The sequence below is a fragment of the Apis florea genome, unplaced genomic scaffold, assembly GCF_048593485.1.
Source record: "Apis florea isolate Af1SG1 unplaced genomic scaffold, ASM4859348v1 contig_3158_pilon, whole genome shotgun sequence".
Classification (NCBI taxonomy): Eukaryota; Metazoa; Arthropoda; class Insecta; order Hymenoptera; family Apidae; genus Apis; species Apis florea.
In genome coordinates this window covers 907,301-922,506 of record NW_028256713.1, presented here as the reverse complement: position 1 = coordinate 922,506, position 15,206 = coordinate 907,301, and the positions used below count along the sequence as shown (strand labels likewise).

The window sequence follows — 15,206 nt, the reverse complement described above, 5'->3', positions numbered from 1 at the left end:
TGAATATTATTAACAAAAAAATATTAACCAATCACGAAGCATATAGTCTCCATTAGTACATGCCATCGATAAATAAATAAATCCAACATACCTTAAAGAAAGTGTATTAAATATTATATTTACTTATTTATTCATTGTTTGTGATATAATTCGATATAATTTTTTATCGATAAAAGAATATTTGTTATATTTACAACATGTAATCACTATTATAACTTGATTAAACTTTGCGCTCTATGATTTTTAATAATTCGTTAACAAAGTCGTGTAAGAAAAAGAAAATGCTTGAAATTATCTCTGTAGTTTATAGATATTCTAATATTTTTGGAATAATTTGTATATAAAATCTGATTATTTAAGATTACAGAAAGAACATTTTAAGATTAAATTTTCCAAGTAAAGAAATGATTAAAAGATATAATATTAAAATTAAAAATATACATGTAATATATTAATAAAAAAATATATTAATATTAATTTAAATTATATATTGATTTAAAATTATGATTCAATTAATTATGTTTTTAATCATAATATTGATACAATTGATTCAAACCAAAGTTTCAAGAAATAATAAATAAGGTAAAATTAAATAAAAACATAGTTTATAATTACTTTATATTTATAAAATATTCTTCAAATATTTTTTTAACATATGTAAAATTATATTATAAACCCATTAATACAGTACTAGCAGTAACAGGAATTTGTGAAGGTGCACTAGCTTGTCTCACACTCATTTCCCAAGTATCTAATAACTGAGATACAGAAAAACGTCGAGGAAGTTTTGTTATACGTGCATTTAGAGCTTTCTGAACTGCGCAAAGAAATGTTGTGGCATATTCATGAGATGCCATTACGCAACGTGGGGGTGTCAATGGATAATCAGCAGGAACTGTCACTGAGACAGGTGGAACACATGGAAGATGACGATCATCCAACCAACATATCAATTGAATGCATTTTGATCCAGTTTGTTGTGCTGGATCCAAACTAACCTATATATATATATATAATATATGTTTAAATACATATTATAAAATTGCAAAGAAAAATTGATTATACCTTAAATCGTTGATCTAATCGAGCTATCTCTCCTTGCAATACATCTGGTATTTCACTAGGAGATTCTTCTATTTTTTGTTTTTTTAGTGGTTGTGGTAAATTTCTAGTTGTAAAAGTAAAATTTTATGAGATTATGCTTGCAATACAATCAATCACAAATTATATATTAAATTAATATCACTTACTTTATTTCTGGACCAAATAAAGCTTCTAAACAGGGACCAAAAGTACGTTGTAATGTATGATTTACTACTGGACTCTGAAGATGCGTGCTTACTGCTTCTAAAAGTGGACTGAAGAAATGATGTTCTTTTAACGTTGTAACTGGAGGCCCAACACTAGCATCACTTCGTTTAAAATCTACTTTTTCAAGAACTACCTCACATTTTAATAATGTATCTAAAGGCATTCGTTTACTAGGATTTGATAGAATTTCTAAAAGTTTCTTCATTTTGCTTAATTTATCAACATCTGTTAAATAAAGAAACATAAATGATTATCTACATAGAAATGATCGAGATTAATATTAATAGTAAAATTACTTACTTCCTTCATTTCCCATTTTAGCAATCATTCTTCGTAGAGGTTCTACATATTTACTTAATTGTTTAACTTTATCTCTATAAGCTTGGTCTTCTTGTTGTGGGCTTGGGGTAGCTCCTACACCTCCTGGAGTATTCAAGGAACTGCTAGGAGATGGTGCCATACCTAATTTAATATAAATTTTATATTTTTATTTTAGATAAGAATAAATAATTTCTATAAAAGCTAATTTAATATGTACATACCTACAGATCGTTGTGGTCCTGCCATCATAGCATGTTGTGGACTAGGTGAAGGAACTAATGCTGGTGATGCTACCATTTGATTACTATAAAATTTATTATATAACTTTAATTTTCAAATTTAAACGTTTATTTGATAGATTTAAACAAATGAATTAAAAAATATAACCTTGATGGTGCACCTAAACCAGCAGGACTTGGAGCAGATGGTGATGGACTTTGACCTAAAAATTGAGTTGGTGTAACATTTCGAGGCCCAGGAAAACCAGCATTTATCATTTCACCTTGCTAAAAATAAAAATATATATATAAAAATATTTATAATGAAGTTTATATATTATCTTGTTATTTATATACCTTTCTTTGCATATGACTTAACTGCTGTTGCATTTGACCAGGGCCTAATTGTCCTGGAGCAATCTGATTCATTTGTTGTGGCATATTTGTTTGGATTCCACTTATAGATCCAGTAATTTGATTATTTATTTGATTAGATAGTTGATTTTGCATTTGAGTCTAAATTATATAATTTTATTTATTATATATATATATATATATAAAATCTATATTCTTCTCAATAAATACATACTTGCATATTCTGCTGCATTTGTCCTGAATTGATTTGTGTCATTTGATTGGGAACCATTTGATTCATTTGCTGAGACATATTTCCTTGACTCATTGGATTCAATTGTGTTAACATTGAATTGGTTTGCATGGTTTGAATTGGACCCATATGATTCATTGGACCACTAGTTTGAGCAGGCATCATACCCATACCTGGTATTTTATTTTGCATACTCTGCATAGTTATAGATTGTCCAGGACGTTGATTTAAACTTTGTAATACTACAACATGATAATATATATAATTATATAATTATTTTATCATATTATTATATTTTTATATTTTAGTAAGATTTACAGTAAAGATAAATGAAAAAGATCATTTGAATATAAAATATAATGACATAATAAAATAATTACACAAATAAAATGATTACTTCTTAATTTTTAAATATATTTTTTAATATATATATTTATTTTAACATATAATGTCTTCATTTATAATAATTTATATATTTAAATTATAACATAGGAGAATAAAAAGATTACAATTCAATAAAATATTTAACAATCTTATTAAATTAAAATATAAAACAATTGCAAACTTAAATATAAATTTAAATATAAATATAAAAAAATATAATATATTTGTATGTATATGATATATTTTAAATGAAATGCAATACATGATTAAGATAATGATTTTTCATCAAGAGAAAAATTTTCATCCATGAACAATTTAAATGCTTCCACTAAAGGAAAATCAAAAAATATTTTTAATTTTTTTTCTAATTTAGTTATACATATTTCTTTTTGTTGTGTTAATACATTATTTTTATGTATATATTCATATGAAAGATTATCAGTTTTAAAATCAACATCTAATACTATTTCTAGAATAATAATATCTTGCGGGCTTGTTTTTTCTATGAATTTTGGCCAAGCATTTTCTTTTAACATTATTTTAATATTGGTCAAAGATTTATTTACTTCAAATTCTGTATCTTTGTGAATTTCTTTTACATCTTCAATCATTTTACATATATATTCTAATCTTTGTACAAAAATTTTCAATGAATTTTTTATTTTACGTATCATTTTAAGAATATTTGGCGTAGTAGGATTATAAGTACCTCTTTTTACTTTATTCTCAAGTGTTATTACATCTGGAAGGCGACTGTGCCCTAAACTAATGTACCATTTACGCAATAGTTTAATATAAATAAATGTTATTTTAAATTTGATGCCTGGTATATGAGTTTCATCTATACCAGGTTTATAAATATAACATACTTGATTATCTGTTAGATTAACTTCCATACCACATTGCTTTTTAATCTCTGTTGCAAGATTTATTTGTTCACGTATTGTAAATTTCCAAGATTCGTGTAATAATTCTTCATCATTTCTACGTTCAATATATTTATAAAATTGAGCATGAGATGGTGACTTTATTAAAATTTCATGTGTATCTGAATTATCAGAATCATAAGCAGCTTCACTTTCTATAGAACTTTCATATTGTGAGTAATACATATTAGTTAATTTAGACATTTTTTGTTTTTTTATAATTTAAAAAGTTAATTCAACAAATTTTTATAATGATAATGATTAGGTTAGGTTACTTTTTTCTATTAATAAAAAAAATATATTATCTAAGTTTTCTTTCTTTTTCGTTGTACTTAATATTTATATAATATATTTATATAATATATTCATATAATCGTAAGAATAATTTTTATTAGAAGTAAAAATTTTAGTTACTACTGCCTTGACTATAGTAAAACTTTCTAAAGACATACATATCTTATACAGTTTTTGTTACTTTTGAAAGATTTCATACTTATATGTTTATGCATTGAATACTATATATATATATATATATATATATATATATATATATATATATATTATATAGTAAATATATATAATATATATCGAAAAATATATAAGGTGTTTCAATAATTTTCAATTAGAATAGAAATTATTTTATATAAAAAAGTAAATTAAAAATATAAAATAAAATATTTTATATATAATATAATATATTTTAATTTTTTCTTTTTTTAAAAAATGATTGATTGTTTAATTAATTATATAAATTATTATAACTTGCAATCAGAAAAATTTAAATATTACTATATTTTATTACATAGAAGAAAAGAATATATACTTACAATTAGTAGCAGTGTTTGTAGGTGGTTGTGGAATTATTCCTTGAGGATTGGATCCTGGTCCACTCATATTCATCATTTGATTATTTCCAGTTCCTTGACGTGCTAATGTTTGTAATGCTCCAATTGGATCAGGCATTCCTTGATTCCCAGAACAAGCTGTACCTCCTGATGCATTACCTCCTGTACCTTTTTTAGTATCTAATATAAAAATATATTATATTATAAATAATGTCAATCATTTAAATTTATGGTAAAACTAACTATTTTATATAAATTAAAATATTTATATTACTTAATTCTCTGACATGTAGAATTAATCTAGCCACAAAACCTAGATATTCTTCCTGCAAATAAATAAATTTATTATTAATAAAAATAATAAATAATTTTATTTTTAATATGAAAGATAAATAATATACTTATTTTTCAAAATTTTTATATATATTATTTATTAGATTTAATAACTAATTTACAATAACTTTAAATAACTTTAAATAACTTTAAAAGACAAACCTTAGTTTTTGCTTTTTGGAAAACATGATTTTCCATTTCAATACTGTTTTTTGCAGTAGGCATCCCAGACATTTGAACAGCTTCATCTCTATAAAATATTTTTAATAAATATAATATTTATTTTTTATTTATTTATATATACAAATTTATTTTTAAAAACAAAATATTATAACGTTTTTAATTTTTTTATAATATAAATTATTTTAATTATGTTAAAATAAAGAAATATTTTACCATTTATAATTTTTCGACATAAATTAACTTACATTTTCGCAATTACACTTTGTCGAAAACTTTGTGTTCTCCAAGAATTTTCATCTGTTGCCATTTTTAATGTTCAATAATTAAATCAACAATCGAAGCAATTACACAACCTTCTTTTATCACGGTAACAGTACGACTAACATATCACTAACTGAAAGCCTGTTTTTATAGTTTGAAACATAAAGGTATTAGTATATAAAGATAAATAGCCTCCTTAATCATGTTTCTATGAAAACGATGATTACTTTATTATATTATATGAGAGATTAAGATCTATTCGATATATTTAAATTAATATTTAAAATAATTATAAAATTACGAATGAAAAATTAGATATATTAAATAAATTAAGTTAATTAATTTTTTATTTAATAACAAATTTTGAATTTTTTCTCAAAAATAAATGGACTTAATATACAATAATTTTTAAATATTTAGTTAAAACAAAAAGAAGATATTTAAGACTTACCTAATTTCATATCAAAAGTAGAAATTGATTCATGAAAATGCTATGATGTATCGGTATCAGTTTATCATGTCAGTACTTTATATCCTAACCTTAAAATAAATATATAATTTTTAAATAACCTCTAAATTAAGAATGGCAGAATTAGAATTAACGGAAAAAGAATTAACACAAAGACATAAAAAAGAACGGAAAGAATTACAAGGTAATAAAATTAAATAATTTTGAATTATAAAATATTTTTAATTAATTATTAATAATATATTCTTCAATGTAAAATTATTTACCATATTGCGTGTATATAAATTTTTTTATAAAAAATATTTTATTACGTTAAGTATATAATATAATTTTAGTTGTAATTTTTGTACTATATATCTTAAATTTTAGCACAAATACAAATATTAAAAAAGTCAATTTGTAAGGGTGATAAGAAAAAGAAAAAAGAGGTAACTGAGGAAATCAATCGTTTAGAAGAAGCTCTAGATAAAAAACAAGAAGAAGAATTAACTATATGGAAGGTTACACATCTTAATATCAATAATGTGGAAAATGAAAATATAGAAAATAGTAATAGTAACGAAAGCACAAAAGATAATAAACAATATGAACAACCAATACAGAGAGTTTCAAAAGCACAAAAAAGGAGAGATAAGAAAGCAAATGCTGAAAGAGAACGTAATCAGAGAATCATAGAACAAGAAGCATTAAATGTTTTTGGAAAAAGGAATGTAGAATTGCAAACTATTAAAAAAATTCTTTATGAACGTGGTCTAATGATTTATGAGATTCCAAGTGATGGCCATTGGTAAGTTTATTAATTTATAATTATATAATGTTAATTATATTTTTGATTACCATATTAATTTTTTCAGTTTGTATAATGCTGTTGCACATCAATTAAAAATTATAGGAGAGACACCATTAAATTTTCATGAACTCAGATCAAAAACTGCTATATATTTAAGAGAAAATATGAATGAATTTTTACCATTTATTTCTAATCCAGATTCTGATGATTTTCTCTCACCAGAACAGTATGAAAAATATTGTGATGATGTGGCAGATACAAGTGCGTGGGGTGGAGCTATTGAAGTAAGTTAAAATAAAATAAAAAAATATTTATATTTTTCTGATACATTATATTAAGTTATTTGTTTTTTAAATAGTTACAAGTCCTTTCACATGTATTAAAATGTCCAATAGAAGTTATTCAAGCATCAGGTGCACCATATGTTATTGGTGATAATTATAATAATGAAAAGAAAATGGTATTGACTTATCATCGGCATATGTATGAATTAGGTGCTCATTATAATTCTGTTACAAAATATGTTAAAGAAGAAGAAAGCTGATAAAAATGGACTTTATATTTCGCTAATGTTAACAAGAAGAGAAATTAAGCATGTTTTGTAACACTTTTTACTATGATAAAATACATGAACCATTCAAAGCTGCCACAATTTAAATGTCCAGGAAACATATCAATTTTAAATTAATAATTCAAAGTTTCTCTGGCAACTTTAACTAATGTACACTTAAAAATCTATAATTTTTGTTAATAGTAAGTTAGATTTAAGATAATAAGAATTAATAAGTCTTCCTTTGTGGTTTTTTTGTAAATGATTATTGCGCTATTATGAAAATTGTATTTATTTATTACTTAAATATTTGACAATATAATGAAGCTGCCAGCAAATTGCAAGTACACATTACTGTTCAGTGCTTGCTTGCTCCAAAGTTTTAATGTAAATATATATTTAAATAAATATCATTTATGTTTTTTATAATACAAATTTAATTTATAATTAAAATTAAATATTAAAGCGATATTATTATAGTAAAAATATTAAGGTTGTGTGTATGTGTGAATATATGTTAATACTTTTCTCATGTGTTCTCATAGTTTTGTACTATTTTGGTAGTAAGTAATACATACAAAACATATGGAATAAAAATAATATTATCATTATTTTTTGGAAGCATACTTTGTTTATTCTTTAATTTGCACACTGCAAAAGAATATAAGGTCATAGTATTAAATCTTCATTTTTCCACATGATTTATTTTATCATTTAATGTTTTATCATCTTCAGATATTCCTTGATTTTTATTTGGATCATCTGGTTTCATTTGCGGGAATAGTAGCACTTCCTAAAAGAATATTATTATTATATTCTACTTATATTCTTTTTATATTCATTTGAAAATTTACCTTAATATTATTTGAATCTGTGAGAAACATAGTAATACGATCAATTCCCATTCCCCAACCAGCAGTTGGTGGTAAACCATACTCTAATGCTGTACAGAAGTTTTCATCAACGACTTGTGCTTCCTCATCTCCAGCTGCTTTATCTTTTGCTTGTTCCTCGAATCTATATATTTTGATCAAATAAATATATACTGATATTATTAGACAAATTTAAAAAATTATGTAATTTATTATATAATTTATAAGAAATTTTTATTCAAATGATATTATTACCTTTCTCTTTGTACTATTGGATCGTTCAATTCTGTATATGCATTACAAACTTCTTTCTTCATAATAAATAATTCAAATCGTTCTGTTAAACCTTGTTCAGAACGATGCCATTTTGCCAATGGAGACATAATTTGAGGATGATCCAAAATAAATGTAGGATTAATACAAGTTTCTTCTATAAATTCTCCAACAAGCTGTTAACAATTTGTTGACATATATATGTATAACTATATGTATTAATAATATTTTAATATTTACTAATTTAAAATATTACTTTATCTAATAATCTAGCTGTTGTTCTTGGTGGAGGACATTCAATTTCATATTTAGTACAAAGATCACTAAGTATTTGATTTGTTTCAGGATTATTTAATTTGTCTGCTGAAGGTAATTTAATTTTTAAAACTTCTTCTAATGTTTTCATCATTGAAAGTCGTTTAAATGGTGGAGTAAAATCAATTTCTACTGCTTCACCTTCTGGTCCATCTGGATGATATGTTATTTTATAACTACCATGAATAGATTTTATCATTCCTGATACCATATCTTCCGTAATGGACATTAAGTCATTATAATCTGCATAAGCCATATAAAATTCACAAGTTGTGAATTCTGGATTATGTGTTAGATCTATACCTTCATTTCTAAATTGTCTGCCAATTTCATATACTCTATCTAATCCTCCTACTACCAACATCTACAACCATATAATTAAATAATAATTTGATATAAACATATAAATATAATTATAATATAAGATATAAAAAATATTTTTTACTTTAAGATATAATTCAGGAGCAATGCGCATATATAAGTCCATATTTAATTCATTATGGTGTGTAATAAAAGGCTTAGCTGTTGCACCACCCGGAATCATATTCATCATTGGTGTTTCAACTTCTAAAAATCCAAGTTCGTCAAGAAATTTGCGAACATATGCGACTATTTTTGCACGTATATGGAAAGTTTTTCTTACTTTATCATTTAATATAAGATCTAAATAACGTTGACGAAATCTTGTTTCCTAAATGATAAATTATTATTATCTAATTTAAAGTGACATAGATAAAGATCAGTGATATAGATTAGAATAGAATTTTTAAATTTTTTTATACCTTATCTTTTAATCCAAAATAAAGATTTGGCAACATATGTAAACAAGGACTCAAAAGAATAATACTATGTGGCATAATAGAAAATTCACCCTTCTTAGTTTTTCCAGGATTTCCAATTACACCAATAATATCACCTCTTCTTATCTTAGAAATATCAGGAGTAAATTTTTCTTCATCTTTATAGTGCCTTGCATTTGCCATTACTTGAATTTTAACACCTTCTCCTCTAAGGTCAAAAAAAATAAGTTTAGCACCTGATTCTCTTATTGCATGTACACGTCCAGCTATACTATATACTTCATTATTTAATATTTCTCCAGGTTTCAAATTGTTACTAAATTTTTCAATAAAATTTTCCAATGAAATTGATACATGAAATTTATGTGGGTATGGAGTATCATTTGTATCTTTGAGATGATTGATTGCTTGCGTTCTAAGTTTAATATATTCCTAAAAAATGTTATGTAATATTTAATGTAAATGTAATAATAAATATATATTAAATACATTAAAATATTTAATTAATCAAAAAAGCATATTTTAAAAACATATTATATATAATATTATATAATTATATGTAACACAATATATACATATATTATATATGAATATATTATAATATATTTACATTTGGACTAATTTCCTCTTCCTTAATTTCTTTCTTGTCTTGAATTTTGATTTTATCTTTTATTGATTTTTCGGCTTTTGCTTCTTTTTCTGCTTTTTCTTTCAATTTTTGTTCTGCTTTTAAACGTCTTTTTAATTCACTGTAACGGAATTTAAAATATTCGAAATATAGATTTTATTTTTTATATAAAAAATTACACTTTTTTTAAAAATATACGCACTTTGTGTGAAAATGATATACTGATATTTGACGTAATTTTATTGGTTTTGTTTTATAAAATACCGGCAATACCACGTCAACAAAAGTTTTGGTTATGTTACACAGCATAATTAAAAGAAATTATAATATTTTAATATTTAATATTATACAATAAAACTATTTATTTGTAAACATATAAAATAATAGTTAACACTTAAAAAAAGTATCAATATATAATAATTATTTGTATAACAACGTGGTTAGCTAAAATATGGCATTGATTGTTGCTTTATATTGGTTAAATTATATTGGTCAAAATTATAAATATAGATAAACTTTTTATAAATGTACGCTTATAAATGTAAGCTTCCAAAAATTAATTTTCTGTTATTAATGTTTTCTATATTATTATTTTACTCACTTTTTTGATAATTTTTCATCCGTAGTGTCAGCCATGTTGATAAACGTAAGAAAAGATTCTTATTTTGTGATTGGTAAACCTGCAAGGTATCTATCTGCCAAATTGAATGCTTTATTCTTCGTTTTTTCGCGCGTTATTTTAATTTTAAATCATTTTTTTGTTTATTATTTATGTTAAAGATTTAATTCTATTATTTGAACTTGTATATATTCTATTATATATAAATATTCAATTATTTTTTGTATTATTACTATTATATTATCATTTTTATAGATACAATATTTGAAATGTGTTACTTTGACAACCACTTCTGTTGATTCATGCATTTAGTATGTTTAGTTGCTTGTGTGTAATGTCAATGTGAAAAATAATTTGTAATATAAAAGTTAAAAAATGGATGGTTGTTTCAGTTATCAAGAATTAAAAGCATTGCAAGAATTAATTAATCCTACAAAAGATAGTTCAGATTCTGAAGATGATTTACCACAGGCTGGTGCACGAAAACTTGGTAAGTTAAAAGATTAGCAAATATAGTTTTTTCTTTACTTGTTTAATAAATAAAATGTGTATATATATATAATATTTTTAATATAAGTAAATAAATTCTCTTTTTTATAAAAAACATAATGCTTTTATTTTTATAATAACAATAATATTGTATAATAATATGCGATTTGAGCATAGATAAAAAGTTTGATAGTAAAATTAATATAATAATTATATTTCATTTTAGAAAAATTGTGTTACAAAAATCGAAAATATTTAATATTTAAAGTTGATAACATTAATAAAATAATAATTTATGTATTTTTCTTTGAAAATTTAATTTTATTTATTCAAAATGGCGTATAAATTTGTAAAGTGAAATATATAAAACTTTATTTGATATAAATAAAAAATTTATAAAAATTCTAATCAATAGTATTATTGATAGTATTATAAGTATTATATGTATATAATCGATAATATTTATTGTATTCGTTTATAACTTTTATAGAGAAAATTATTATATTAAATTCAATATATAAAAATTTGATAAATTTTGGAATATTATACTGCATATTATTGGAAAAAAAATGAAACAAAAAAGAAAAAAAATGAAAAATAAATGGAAAAGTATATTTTTTTGTAAGTTTTATAGTATAGTGTACATGAGTTTTTAAGGGCCTGGCGATATCAAAGTGCAAAATGGAATATCTCAAGATCATTCGGGGCCACATGCACCGTTGGAAATGAATTCTGATAATATTTGGCATTCATCAGAAGCAATCGCCTCTCAAAATTTTGAAACCTATGATCCAAGAAAAGTACCTGAATACGAAATGAAATTTAAACAGGCAGTGACAGCGGAAGATGTCTTTTTGGGAGTTAGTATCACATTTTGACATTTGTGACATTTTTGAACTTTGTTTATGTTCATTGTATAAATTTTTTAATCGGAAAATACATGATTTTATTCATTTTTTAATTATAATATATTTATTGTAAAAAAAAATTTTGTATCAAAAATATATTATATTCAGATTTGCAAGAATTAAATTTAATTTAATTAAAATTAATTCTTTTTTGTTAATTCTGAGAATGAAATTTTTATTGATTTGTTCTTTGTGTTATTTTTTATAAGGAAACTTTATTTATTGTTTTATTATCATGTTTATTATAATCTAAAATAGAATTCGTATTTTCTTGTTAAATTAGATGGGCTTTAAAACACCAGGAACTGCATCATGCGAGTGGTTGTCCGTGTTTGTGAAGATGCCGAATGAAAAGCGCGAGAAAATTGAGCTGTCTGTGGAAACCGAGGCGATAGACGTTCGTAGCCTAAAGTAAGAGACGATCCCAACAATTTATCAGGCAATTCTCTACGAACTTTCGTTGCCCTGACTTCCAGTCAAACTGGAATTTCTTTGACAATTTTACGATTCCGTAAATCTGCCAGAGCTTAAAGTCAGTCACGATTTTTCAGTTATCGGCTCCACCTTGAGACGCCACATCCGGTTGATCCTAACGCCTCATCAGCCAAGTGGCACAGTGATACGTCTACCTTGGAGATTACCCTAAGGCTTTCACGCGAACTGGACGAAGTGAATTTTTAATCAACGATTAGGTAGGCTTTGCACGATTGTACGTTTAAAACAATATAATATAAATAAAGGATAATATAAAAGAGATATGAAAATCTAAAATATATATTCATATTTTATTAAACTATTTTAGTATTTTTAAACAAACTATAATTATAAAAAAAAATTATTTGATTTTTTGGAACTTTATTCAATTTTTCTATTTATTTTTATTAATTTTTTTTTCAAAAATAAATAATATTTTATTATATTTATTACTAAAATAATGCTAATGAGAGTTCTTATAAATAGAACAAATTTCCATTATTCCATTGTTCCATTTATTATCCTTATTCGTTTTCTATAATGAGAAATATTCAGCTTATATTAATCACGAAATTTCTATTTCTATCTTGTTCCGGATGATTCTTAAACGATCATTTCTATAATCTTACAAATTGCTCGTGTCTCTAAATAATTTAAATAGAAATTCAATCTTGATTGATGAAGACAATCGTTATATCAATTAAAAGATAATATTTTTAATCAAGAGGATCAGAGTTGTTTAGATAAAATCAATATCAAAGAAAAACAGTTTCAGTAATTTTGTTTAAGAACTGCACGAGAGAAAATTATAGTTGGTAATTCGATGTTATCTACAGAAAAGATAAATGTGCAAATATTTTGAGATTATTTACTGTATAGTGTTTTTATCTCAAGATGTATCGGGATTGGTTTTTAAGGAATGTTCGGACAGATTTTATCCACGAAATTTAAGTCTTGATATTTCATCTTGTGTTTTTTTTTAAAGCAAGAAAAAGGATTCATTTAAATTTTATAATTGAAAAAATAAAAGAAAATGTTGAAATTTGAAATAAATAATTAAATTTTTCAAATTTGTATTTATTATAATATTTTATTTAATATATATTTATATATTGATATTTTAAAATATACTACATTATCCAAAATTTTAAATTTAGAATGTTCCTCGAGAAATTATTATACATACGTAGAATGGTTTTTCTAAAATTACTTTACAAAAGCAATTTATGAATAGACGTTGATTATTTTTCTTGCCTGCTTGTTATACATTTTATCGTTTCATTGAGTTATTGTTAGCAAGGCTTATTTCACACAAATTCTCTAATGGAGAAGCTTATATATTTTTATCTTTCTTCTCAATCGTAAATTATACGTCATTTTAGTCAGAAATTATTCGATTAATCAATATCTTGTCACTTATTTATTTTAAGCGGCAATGCTAATTACATATTTTTTAATTTCTTTTTCAAATTCATGATTCTACTTACACGATGCGATATATTTTATAATAAATGATATATTTTTTAAAAGTAAAAATTAATCTATAAATCAATTTGATAATAACTTCTCGAAAAATAATTTTTTAAAAAATTTTTAATTTACTTCATTGTAACATTGATTTCGTTCTTATATATCCTTGATTGCTTGGTAATCTTGAAAGAGTCACGAAAATTGTTCGTAAATTCGACGATGCAAGTGGTTTTAACATTTTCAAGGAAGTTGAAGATTCCATCGGATCATGGATCTATCCGTGGATTTATTTTCAACTTTCAAAGAACTATATGAATATAAAAGTTTCAATGTTGTTAATTGTGATTGTAGAATCTATCTCTTTTGAAAGAATTCTTTTTCGTTCTCTTTTTCGTTGTTAATTAAAGCAGACAATTAAAGGATTTCGATCTTACAGTACAAATTGTATTCCGTGATTTTATAATTGAAAGATTCGAGGGGGAAAAGTAAGAAAATCTTCGATCTTTTGCGAAAACTTTGAGCAAAGTTGAATTTCCTTTCTTACAATTTATTACTTAATATTTATTGCAAGAAATCGATGAGAAATGTCATAGTCGAGTTTTCACAACGAACATACAAATTTTATTTATTACACATGTTCGTGCGCTAATTGATGTGATCCAAAAGTTTGACGATAAAACAAAACGTAGAGCTTGATTAGAAAAAGAGGAATTTGGAAACTAATAGGATACAAATATTTTCTATAATTCCGAGACGAAATGAAAAGAAACTAACAACAATGAAAACTAAATCTACCCCGAGTCGAGCTAACTTAATTATTCAGGTCCCATCGATCGATTCACAACTCTTTCCGTTCCAAAAATTTATGACACGTAAAATATGCCGACTCGAGCCACGCGTGTGAATCGAACGGTTGATAGAGAAGATTAGATTGAACACAAGGTGTACAGAGGATCTAATTATTATTCAGAGGGTGAAGATATGATCATGCGGGTCCAATTCGCACGGTTTCGCACGGTAAGTTCGAACGGTTTGGAAACTTGGAAACTGTGTTCCTTCGACGTGTTGACCCGTGCTGCGACCCCGCCGTGACATATTGCGTAATGCAGCAACACATTGCGATGCATGAAGAGAAATGGCAGAACGAGGGAGGGGGAGGC

At 24.4% G+C, this 15,206-nt stretch overlaps 4 protein-coding genes and 1 long non-coding RNA gene across 9 annotated transcripts; 3 read left to right on the top strand and 2 right to left on the bottom strand.

Annotated features, from left to right (window-relative positions):
- Window positions 1–40: 40 nt before the first annotated feature.
- On the top strand, window positions 41–2,183 carry LOC147657411 (uncharacterized). The gene is made up of 3 exons (XR_015292509.1): window positions 41–582; window positions 689–1,916; window positions 1,991–2,183. It is a non-coding gene; the product is annotated as an uncharacterized LOC147657411 (long non-coding RNA).
- MED15 (mediator complex subunit 15) lies at window positions 602–5,548 on the bottom strand. 2 transcript variants are annotated; one of them, XM_086909826.1, is made up of 12 exons: window positions 5,374–5,548; window positions 5,108–5,195; window positions 4,887–4,938; window positions 4,595–4,792; window positions 2,440–2,699; window positions 2,208–2,366; window positions 2,020–2,138; window positions 1,854–1,936; window positions 1,612–1,773; window positions 1,251–1,536; window positions 1,066–1,168; window positions 602–998 (listed from the first exon to the last, which is right to left on the bottom strand). In XM_086909826.1, the coding sequence occupies exons 1-12, from the start codon at window positions 5,433–5,435 to the stop codon at window positions 669–671; spliced, it is 1,902 nt and encodes a 633-aa protein (XP_086765952.1). In that variant the 5' UTR covers window positions 5,436–5,548; the 3' UTR covers window positions 602–668. The 2 variants fall into 2 exon arrangements, with proteins under 2 accessions (XP_086765952.1, XP_086765951.1); XM_086909825.1 differs by lacking the exons at window positions 4,595–4,792; window positions 4,887–4,938; window positions 5,108–5,195; window positions 5,374–5,548 and adding an exon at window positions 3,551–4,215.
- Window positions 5,501–7,809, top strand: LOC100869895 (deubiquitinase OTUD6B). Its single transcript, XM_003690833.4, has 4 exons — window positions 5,501–6,042; window positions 6,228–6,645; window positions 6,713–6,932; window positions 7,007–7,809. Exons 1-4 carry the CDS (start codon window positions 5,973–5,975, stop codon window positions 7,190–7,192), a joined length of 894 nt encoding a protein of 297 aa, XP_003690881.1. The 5' UTR covers window positions 5,501–5,972; the 3' UTR covers window positions 7,193–7,809.
- On the bottom strand, window positions 7,475–10,989 carry LysRS (Lysyl-tRNA synthetase). 3 transcript variants are annotated; one of them, XM_086909828.1, is made up of 9 exons: window positions 10,688–10,917; window positions 10,289–10,307; window positions 10,069–10,207; window positions 9,441–9,890; window positions 9,104–9,349; window positions 8,600–9,022; window positions 8,326–8,519; window positions 8,053–8,215; window positions 7,475–7,991 (listed from the first exon to the last, which is right to left on the bottom strand). In XM_086909828.1, exons 1-9 carry the CDS (start codon window positions 10,704–10,706, stop codon window positions 7,884–7,886), a joined length of 1,761 nt encoding a protein of 586 aa, XP_086765954.1. In that variant the 5' UTR covers window positions 10,707–10,917; the 3' UTR covers window positions 7,475–7,883. The 3 variants fall into 3 exon arrangements, with proteins under 3 accessions (XP_086765954.1, XP_003690879.1, XP_012350517.1); XM_003690831.3 differs by lacking the exon at window positions 10,289–10,307 and having other exon boundaries at window positions 10,688–10,989; XM_012495063.2 differs by lacking the exon at window positions 10,688–10,917 and having other exon boundaries at window positions 10,289–10,410.
- Dnaaf6 (Dynein axonemal assembly factor 6) lies at window positions 10,160–12,873 on the top strand. Of its 2 annotated transcripts, XM_086909829.1 has the most exons (6): window positions 10,160–10,627; window positions 10,713–10,773; window positions 11,098–11,195; window positions 11,852–12,054; window positions 12,386–12,513; window positions 12,654–12,873. In XM_086909829.1, exons 1-6 carry the CDS (start codon window positions 10,612–10,614, stop codon window positions 12,781–12,783), a joined length of 636 nt encoding a protein of 211 aa, XP_086765955.1. In that variant the 5' UTR covers window positions 10,160–10,611; the 3' UTR covers window positions 12,784–12,873. The 2 variants fall into 2 exon arrangements, with proteins under 2 accessions (XP_086765955.1, XP_031776364.1); XM_031920504.2 differs by lacking the exons at window positions 10,160–10,627; window positions 10,713–10,773 and having other exon boundaries at window positions 10,918–11,195.
- The last annotated feature ends 2,333 nt before the right edge of the window (window positions 12,874–15,206 follow it).